The 9,649-nt window shown below is 44.0% G+C and overlaps 1 protein-coding gene across 1 annotated transcript; it reads right to left on the bottom strand.

The window, feature by feature from the left end:
• Positions 1–432: 432 nt before the first annotated feature.
• On the bottom strand, positions 433–9,445 carry SYS1 (SYS1 golgi trafficking protein). The gene is made up of 4 exons (XM_081914494.1): positions 9,309–9,445; positions 7,858–8,118; positions 3,299–3,366; positions 433–1,971 (listed from the first exon to the last, which is right to left on the bottom strand). The coding sequence occupies exons 2-4, from the start codon at positions 8,017–8,019 to the stop codon at positions 1,731–1,733; spliced, it is 471 nt and encodes a 156-aa protein (XP_081770620.1). The 5' UTR covers positions 8,020–8,118; positions 9,309–9,445; the 3' UTR covers positions 433–1,730.
• Between the last annotated feature and the right edge of the window lie 204 nt (positions 9,446–9,649).

Here is a 9,649-nt window from a genome sequence, read left to right as displayed (position 1 = left end):
TTGAACACAGTATGTAGCAGGGAAAGTAAATGTGTGGAGCTCTGGATGTGGTTAGACTGCAACTCCCATCAGCTCCAGTTGAGTATTATGGGAAATGGACTCCAGAAACATGAAGAGGACACGTTAGCCAGCCCTCATGTACAGCATGTTCGTGACCTAACACTGAATTGTAAACCACGTTGCTGTATTTTTAATGAAAAGTGCAGTCTATAAATATTTCAATAAATAAATAAATAAACAAAAGAACACTGGAAAAGGGGCTTTTTGACTCAGAAGTTTTCCCCAATCATAAAGACAGAATAGAAAAAGACCTGCCTTCTGCTAAATGTAATACCTAAGGATGGGAAGCAAAACATTTAATCCAGGGCGAAACTTCTGTTTGCAAAGCATTGCCAGATGAAATTCAGAAAAGGCATCACAGAAACAAAGAGCTTTTGAGAGACAGTTTATCGAGTTCTATATGCAAAATTATCCCCCTAACCATTACAAACCAAGCATTAACTTACCAATATAACTTATACAAACCAATACCACCAACAAATATTTATGTACAAAGAAAGGCTCAGTGGCATGTCTGAAAATAAGTTCATTGTGAAAAACCCATAGTTCCATTAACAGCTGCAACCGGCTGTTACAGATTAACTCTCTCTTCCAAACCTTCCATCCCTTTTAAAATAGGAGAGTTTTGACTGTGTATGACAGGGGCGCTCAGGCCTCTGTGCGTAGGAGACAACGGAAGCTGCATGTTTCTCTTAATCTTGTTCAGTTTAAAAACTTATTAATAGTCCTGTTCTTTATATGCTAACACAGCCTCGTATAACAAAAAAGGACAGGGTCCTTGATTATAAATACTAGAATCTGATGATCAGAGAAACGGAAGTACATTCATGGTAATACTATAAACAAGAAGGCTCATCTGAAGCATTTCAGCCCACAGCTAGCCCTCTTTGTTGGCCGGCGGGCCAACTTGCTGCATGCCATTTTTTTCCTTGAAGATGGTAGATTTAAAGTTTCGATGATGTGACTTCCAGGATGATATTCCTGTCTGATGGCTCCCTTTCCTCCCCTGTTGCTATAAAAAATAACAGGATAACCCTGCCTGATCAATAAGCTGCGAAACTGCAATGGACAATGAGAGTCTTTATTTGCTTTGCCAAAAATCAGTCTCTATAATCCAATAAATATTGTCACTTTCCTCTTCACCTTTAGCCAAACCTTCTATAATCACAGCAGCCAAGTGAGAAATACTTCCTACTTTGTCTGATCTCCTTGATTTTTTTTTAAATTTCAAAAGACAGTTGGAAGGAAAATAGATACGAGGTGTACTGGGGAGGGAGCAGAATGGAGCTTTTATTGTGCATGGCGTGAAGTCAACTGCCTGGGTATTGTCCATATTGAAGAAAATGACAGTTCCAGTTCCGGCAACCCAGTGTTCATCTCACAAAAGCAGTCCAGCTCCTGTTGCTTTGTTGTCCAACGCTGAATCTGTTCTGAGCTGCATGGGCAAAATGGGTGTGCCTACCCAAGCAACAAAGTGTGCTTTATCAAAATCTGATTTGTCCCATGTTGTACCCATGGATGCATCACAAACCTTTCGCGCAAGATTATTTAAAAGTTAGAACAGACATGCTGGGTTGCTTCAAATACATTCTCACGTATCCTGTGTTAGCACCAAGATGAGGAAGCCGTGGGGAAGAGAGAGAGAGAGAGAGACAGCATCTTCCAAGGGTCTATACGTTGGATTTGGGGGTTGAATTTAATGGGATCTCCTTCAGTTCTGTTCGCATACAAAGGTATTCCCCAATCACAGCCATGAGTGCCGTGCACACAGTATGTACAAGCCACCACGTCAAAGCAGTTGGAAAGTGTGCGTTGTAAATCCAGCAGCCCAGCAGGTGGAAAAAGTGAATGGTGACTGTGAAATCCAAGCACTGCTTTCCTCGCCGAATGAAATACAGCAAGCCTATGGCACTGTAAAGGGGAGGGGAGAAAAGATTTTACCTGAAACTGTAGCATTCAGGAAAGAAGGAATTCAGCAACAGAAAGTTTTCAGACACTTTTATATTTATCCTGCACTAAGCAGTACAAGAGTTATCTTAGAATCATAGAATTGTAGAGTTGGAAGGGATCCTGAGGGTCATCCAGTCTAACCCCTTGCAATGCGGGAATCTCAATGAGATCATACATGACAAATGGACATCCAACCACTGCTTTAAAACCTCCAAGGAAGGAGAGTCCACCACCTCCTGAGGGAGTCTGTTCCACTGTCCAACAGCTCTTATTGTAAGAAGGTTTTTCCTAGTGTTTATTAGTCAGAATCTCTTTTTTTTTTTTGTAATTTAAATCCATTAGTTTGGGTCCCAGCCTCCAGAGCTGGAGAAAACAAGCTTGCTCCATGTGGGGACTTTTTAATTAAGTTTTTAAACCCTGGAACTCTAAGGCTATAGCTCTCTGTTCTTCTTATTTACATGTAAGGTATTTTTAGGCTGTTAGGAATATTTATGGCTGAAAACCTTTGATCTGGCAACTTCTCTTCCTCTCCTGGCTGCTCTTGAGGTACAACATATCTCTCTTGTGAGAGGGTGGAAGACTATAAATACTCATGCTCATATGCCTTAAAGGACAGCAGCTATTTGGCTGATATTTCAAAGAAATGTGGAGCACCAACTTGTTCCAAGCCCTGCAGCTCTTGATCACGTGTCCTTATCCTCTCTTTGCCCATTCTCTTTCCCCAGATTTCTTAAACCTCTCTGAGACTTTCCTCTAGCCCTTTCTTGCTTTCATTCCTTCAAACAACTCTTTCTTCCAAACCTGCTTTCCAAGATTCCTCCCTTCCCTTTGCCTGTTGCCTCCTTAGGCTCCTCCTTCCTCTTTTCCTATCCCTCATCTTCCACCCATTTCTCCCAAGAACTTACTTTTTGCCCTGTCCATCTATAGAGTCTGAGAGGTTCAACCAATAGCAGCCAGAGATTTAAGACAGGTTAGTCAATCCTACAAGCAGCTTTCTCGCAACATTCCTTAGCACAGGTCTAGGTAAGGTGGTGCCCTCCAAACATTGTGGATTGAAGCTCCTATCATTTCCGACCATTGGCCACGCTGGCTGGGCGCTGATGGAAGTAGTTCTAAACATCTGAAGGATACCATGTTATCTATGCCTGCTTCTGCATTACAACACAGACTGAGAATACTACGGTTTTCAGCAAAGGATATTTGATTCCTGGGGGAAAATGTTTGTACTTCAAGGAAACAAAATGGCGATCAGAAGTGTCAGAAATGCACATCCAAAAAGCCAACTTACCAGGAAAGTGCATTCAGGATAAAAGCCATCATGGCAAGTCTGCCAGGTGAGGTGGAGAACCCCAAAACCTGCACAGGGTTACAAGAAGAAAAACAGCCACTGGGATAAATTGGAAACCAACTCAAGATTTATTTGACTCCTCTTCCCCATCCATGCATTCCATTCAACATAATGCTTCGTTTACCTTCAAGGCAGAAAAACAATTTCTTTTTCTAGGAGTGCAGATTTGTATGTACAAGTTTAATTATATCTACAAAAATCAGCCAGGGCTGAGTTTTTGGTGGTGTTGTTATTACTACTACTACTAACAGTAGTAGTAGTTAATTTTATATACTGCCCTTTATCTGAAGATAATAAGGCAGTTTACAATATAAAAACACAAAAATACATACCATAACTAGAAGTAAAACAATAACCCCCCAGTAAATGTATGTATCACAAGGGATATTGATACAATGCCAAAATGGAATTATATATTTTGCAAAAGTTGCCCTATGGCTGAAGTGGGTTCCACTTGCTTCTACAGAACAGATCAGTCTATGTTTTGAGGCTAAAACCCACTCCTCCCTATCTGAAACTGCACAAATTACACACATTTTCTTGATTTTGTGAAATTCCAAAGGATCTGAAGCAGTGGTTCCCCAACTTGCACCCCACCCCCACTGAGCCACTTGAAAATTGCTGATATTCTTGGTGGGCCACTAAATGATTCCCCCCCCCTTACCACTTGTAATATTTGTAACACACTCTGCTAAGATACTGTGATATTTTTAATTGTACTTTTCTTGCTGCTTCGTTTTTTTGTATTGCAATTCAAATTCCATAGAATTCAAATTGCAATACAATAAAATACAATATAAGAAATAAAAAGCATTAAAAATACAATAAATATCAATATGAATATTTAATGCAAACATACCATTGACAACCTGCAAGAAGCTTGTGGACCAATAGTGGTCCACACCACTGTCTGGAACCTCCTGATCTAAAATACAACTCAGTGGTTAAAGTTTTCAAAATAGGCAATCCAGCCAAGATAAATCAACGTCTACATGAGCCTCTGTCACCAGTTATTTTCATAGAAAGGACTGAATAGAAAGGCCAACTGTCACAGTACACTAACTGCAGTTTTTCGGCAACTCAGAACTGAAAACTTACAACTGCCACCAAAATCCAGGCTATCATAAATCACTACCTCATGCAGTTTGCCAAGGTCAGCAAGCTGCGATAAGGCACGCTCCACAGAGTTCCTAAGCTGGTCATCATTTCTGCTTACAAAAGTTGGAAAACAGCAGAGTTGCAAACAGCACAGGCAAAAGTCCTGCTATTTCAAACATGCAGCATTGTAACCATTGCTGTCTATGCATTGGACAGACTTCCACAGAGATGGGCAGGTGTCAAACTTATTCCTGCCCTATTCTCCCAATAGAGATGAGGACAGAAAGCACAGAGATCCCAAATGAAACCTACATTACAGTACGGCAGTGCTCAAAGCCAATCTGATGGTGAGAGCCATGAGAAGGTCTGGCTCTAATTTCCCTGGGTGGAATTCAGTTGTGAGAGTGGGCTTCCACTGGTGTTCAAGGACTTCAGTTTCCTTACTTCACACCTGTAATGTCCCATGCAGCCCGCAAAAAAATGAGAAACCTTGTATAGCTGGATAGTAGCCTCCTATACAAAGGTAAAACTCACATCCACTGCTCTGTCCATGTCTGCCTCTCACCCTACCCATCACTAGCACCACCAGCATGTGGGCCTCAGAATGCTTCTCCCAAAGGGAATGTGGCTTCTGGGCTTACAAAGGTTTCACACCACTGGGCTAAGACAAGGTTCTCTCCTCCCAGCCTGACAATTTCTGTGACTTCACAATATGCACTACTGGATCCACTACACAATATCCACTACAGGCTCACTTCCCCTCAGTAGCTTCAGAGAGGGGAGTACTTCTCATGTCCCTGCTCATGGGCTTCTTGGTTGGCCACCATGGGAAACAGGACACGGGACTAGACAGAATACCCAGCAGGGATCTTCTTGTATTCTTATGAGAGAGATAACTGGGTCAGAAACAAGCAGTTGGGTTTTCGTCTCTACAGAGGTCTTCTTCTGCCATTTACGCTTGTGTTCACTCTACTGTACTTCAAAGCCTCAGCTGGGGCTAGAAAGAGGAAGTTATGGCAGAGGAGTATAAGGCTGGGAAGGAATATGCTGTCGAAGTGAATTGGCTCCCTTCCCCAGTCATGGATGGCCACTTCACCCCCAGGGCTGGTTGCAGGTTAAAAGGAGCTCAATTGGATCAGATCAGGGGCCACGTAGTTCGGATTTAGTTTGAAACAGTGGCTAGCCTGATGCCGTAGCCAATAGCAATTGATAAAATTATGTAACAGGAGTGGAGAGTCTTTTTCAGCCTCCAGGTACATTCCTTCATAGGCAACCTTCCAGGAGACAGATGCTGGTGGTGGATAGGGCCAGAGACAAAAGTGGGTGGAGCAACTGATGTAACTCACACTTTTTATACTAGGCTATGCTCCATCCACCTTGCCAACAAAGGTCCGTATAGTTAAAGCTATGGTTTTCCCAGTAGTGATGTATGGAAGTGAGAGCTGGACCATAAAGAAGGCTGATCGCTGAAGAATTGATGCTTTTGAATTATGGTGCTGGAGGAGACTCTTGAGAGTCCCATGGACTGCAAGAAGATCAAACCTATCCATTCTTAAGGAAATCAGCCCTGAGTGCTCACTGGAAGGACAGATCCTGAAGCTGAGGCTCCAATACTTTGGCCACCTCATGAGAAGAGAAGACTCCCTGGAAAAGACCCTGATGTTGGGAAAGATTGAGGGCACAAGGAGAAGAGGACGACAGAGGACGAGATGGTTGGACAGTGTTCTCGAAGCTACCAGCATGAGTTTGACCAAACTGCGGGAGGCAGTGGAAGACAGGAGTGCCTGGCGTGCTCTGGTCCATGGGGTCACGAAGAGTCGGACACGACTAAACGACTAAACAACAACGTTCCATCCAGGTAAGAGTTTTCTACACACTCTTCTGTCCATCCAGACAAGCAAAAGGCATGATCATAGCTCAAGGACAGATGCAGCCAGGCAAAAGAGAGGCACAGAGGACTCTCTAGATTTGTCTTATCTTTCCAGACTCCGTTGAAGAGACTGTTTTATGCACATGTAACCATCCCAGGCCGTCTCACTCACTCCAAAGAAAGAACACCACAGATTTTTCCCACATCTGATCTGCCCCGAAACAATGTCTCTACTTAAACATTTAAATCCAAATCCTTCATCTGACATCACTAGAAACTTTGGGTAGTGATAAAAGTGAATTGTTGTATTCAGAGTTTTCTTCTGTAGAAATGATGCAAAACACCAGGAATAACCATTATAGTGAAAAAAACACATGAAGGTAGGTGGAGGAAACTGCCCTTTCGGGGAGAAATATTCAACTGACTTCATACAAACTTTTACAAGGTCACACACGACAGACCATTTTGGGTTCTTGTTCTTTGATCCTATTTCTAGTTCGGTAATAGTGTTGGAATAGTGGATTGTTAGAAGAACACAGGAAGCTGTCTTATACCGATTCAGAGCATTGGCCCATCAAACTCAGTACAGTATTGTTTGCACTAAATGGCATTGACTCTTTGGGTCCCAGACAGGGGACATTCCTAACTCAAGAGGTTGGGGATTGAACTTGGGACCTTCTGCATATGCAAAGCAGAAGTTTTAACACTGAACTATGTGCCCTTTGTTTTATAAGCATTTCCTTTTTCTTTTTGAATGGGAAAACAAGGGAATAAACTTTTGAATAAATAAAAAAAAAGAATATCAGTTTCTATTAGCAATAACAATACACAGCATGTCCTCTCCACAATAAACAATATCTAAACGATCATCTTAATTTTGCTATCGCAAAGGCAGCCATTTGCAAAAGTGCAAATTCATTTCTGACAGTAATAAACTTGTCTATGCAAGCCAAAAATCTGCATACAAAAGTATGTAAAATTTAAATACAAATGTTATAGAATGCAATCTGTGAAACTGTGTTAATGTCATACTTGTTTAAATACTGGAGATTAAGAAGGGGAACACACAATCCAGATCACGCTTCCTCTGGTCTGAGGAGCTGATAAAGATGGTCAGGGTGTGTGTGACTGTGTAGAACAGGAAGCCAGGAGCAAAGGGGTGGCTGGAGGTTGAAGGAGAAGGCTGTCAAGAGTGGTGGGAAAGTCTGACATACTGTCCTGCCTCTCTACTGTTATTCACACTGGAGTTCACACTCACATGACTTCCCTCCACTCCTGATCTACAGGCACCACAACCCAAACAGGTACAGCGTTTCTTGCACTGGTCGATTCCTTTTCCTTCCAACATTTCTCCATTCACTCTGATCTGCACTTTTAACTCCAACTTCTACCCAGGGATGGGAAAGACTGACTCAAGGATTCCCCTGGATACCAAAAAATAGGAGGCGTAAACAACAATTCTCTTAGCCTGCAAGGTTGATTTTCAAAATCTTCTAGCCGTCAGGATTTCCCAAAATGAATAATATCCTACCTCGTAGTTGAAAATCTGGTCAAGGGACGGGCTGTTGTGAACCAGGCTGTCCACCACAGCCAACCAGAGCCCAAGCGAGCTATAGTAAATTGCCTGCATGAGTGTGATCTGGGAAAGGATAAGAGCAGGATCCCAAACATAACTGCGGAACTGTGGAGCCATTGCTAAAGCAGGGGCCTGCCCACTGGCTAGGCAAAATCCAGCGATGTCTTAAAGTATCAAGCACACATCTCACTGACTAGAGGCCAGTCGCATCAGCACCTGAAAGTGAACAACAACCAAACAAAACATGTTACTCCAACTGAAGCTTATGGAAGGGCCCTCCAATCTACTCATTGTCCAAAACCCAAAGTGTACTTTTGGCATCTTCTGGCATTCACATTACTATTCTTTGGTGTGGTTTCCCAAGTGTAGCCCTGAGAGAGGCACGGGAAACCTAACAGAGACAGATTACAAAACAAAAACAAAAACCCAGGCCTAAGTGTATGTTGCACAGATAGTACTGGGAGTGATAACACAGAAATGGGAGAGAGAGAGAGACCGTAAAAGGATACTCACTAGATGAGCATTGAAGGATTAATGCTGCTTTCTGAAAAATATTTTAAACCTATCCAACCCTATGAGTTTGGGACAGGTGAAAATATATTTGACACGAACAAGGCAGCCATGTTAAAATTGGTACAGCAATTATTTGAGCGGGATCCCGTTCTGTCAACAAAGAACGTAAGAACTGCCTTACTGGATCATAACTAAAGTCCATTGTAAGGTCACATCCCTCCTGGGTCAGATGTCTAGACCAGCATCCCATTCCCCACAGTGGCACAACCAGTTGCCTAAACAGGGAGCCCACAAGCGGGTCAGGAGCACAGCTCAGAAGCAAATTCCCTTAAATTCTGGATGCGTAGCATGCAGCCTCTGAGATAATCTAGTAGCCTCTGAGATCTGATATCCCCCATAAAACCTAAATAAATAATAATAACCCCCTTCCACCTGGAAAGCCGCTGACGGTGTAGACATCAACCCTGAGCTGTGTGGACCACACAGTTCCGGCTGGGGATAAAGCAGCTGCCTCTGCTGCTGTGATCCACAGAAACAGAAGCTTTAGAAAGGCTGAGGTTAAAGATTTAAGGCTGACACATGGGCGCGCCTTTTCTGAGAAGAGCTTCCAGGGGGTGTGCGTTGGCTTCCTTAAACGCAAACAGGCAGAAACCCGACAGGTAGAGCTTCCCCCGTCGTTGCGTCACTTAACGGGGAGAAACCAGACCTGCTGGTTTTCCGCCTGTCGCGAAGGTGTTGAAAGAGTTGTGCCAGGCGCTGAGGGAGGCCGAGAGGAGAGAGGGACCATCCCGCCAGCCCACAGGGCTTTCCTCAAACCCGGCTCCCACAAACCCGCGCCCGCCGCCCCGTCTCCCTCAGGTCTCGAGCCAGCCCTCGCCGCTTTTGCCACTCACCTCTCTCCCGTCGCCGCCGAAGGGTCCCCGAAACCGCCGCCGCCCCCACCCTTTCCCAGCCTCGAGAAACCGCCACAGGGTCCAAACTTCATTCCCGGCCGGCCAGGCCCGTCTTCGCAGCTGACTCTTTTTTTCGGCCGACCATAGAGCCAGACGGCCTCCGGATGCCTAGAACGGCGGCTGGAGGACGGTGACGTCACGGAGAAACCGACGTGAGCCTGGAGGAGCGCCCTACGGAGCGGAAGTGACGTCATATTATAGTAATACGCGTCGTCTGGTCATCAACGGCTTCTTTGATAAACGTACGGTATTTCTCTGATTACGCGTGTGATGCTCGCGGA

The sequence above is a fragment of the Podarcis melisellensis genome, assembly GCF_964234715.1.
Source record: "Podarcis melisellensis genome assembly, chromosome: 6".
NCBI lineage: Eukaryota > Metazoa > Chordata > Lepidosauria > Squamata > Lacertidae > Podarcis > Podarcis melisellensis.
The sequence above is the reverse complement of the archived record's forward strand: the minus strand, read 5'-3'. Positions and strand labels throughout refer to the sequence as shown.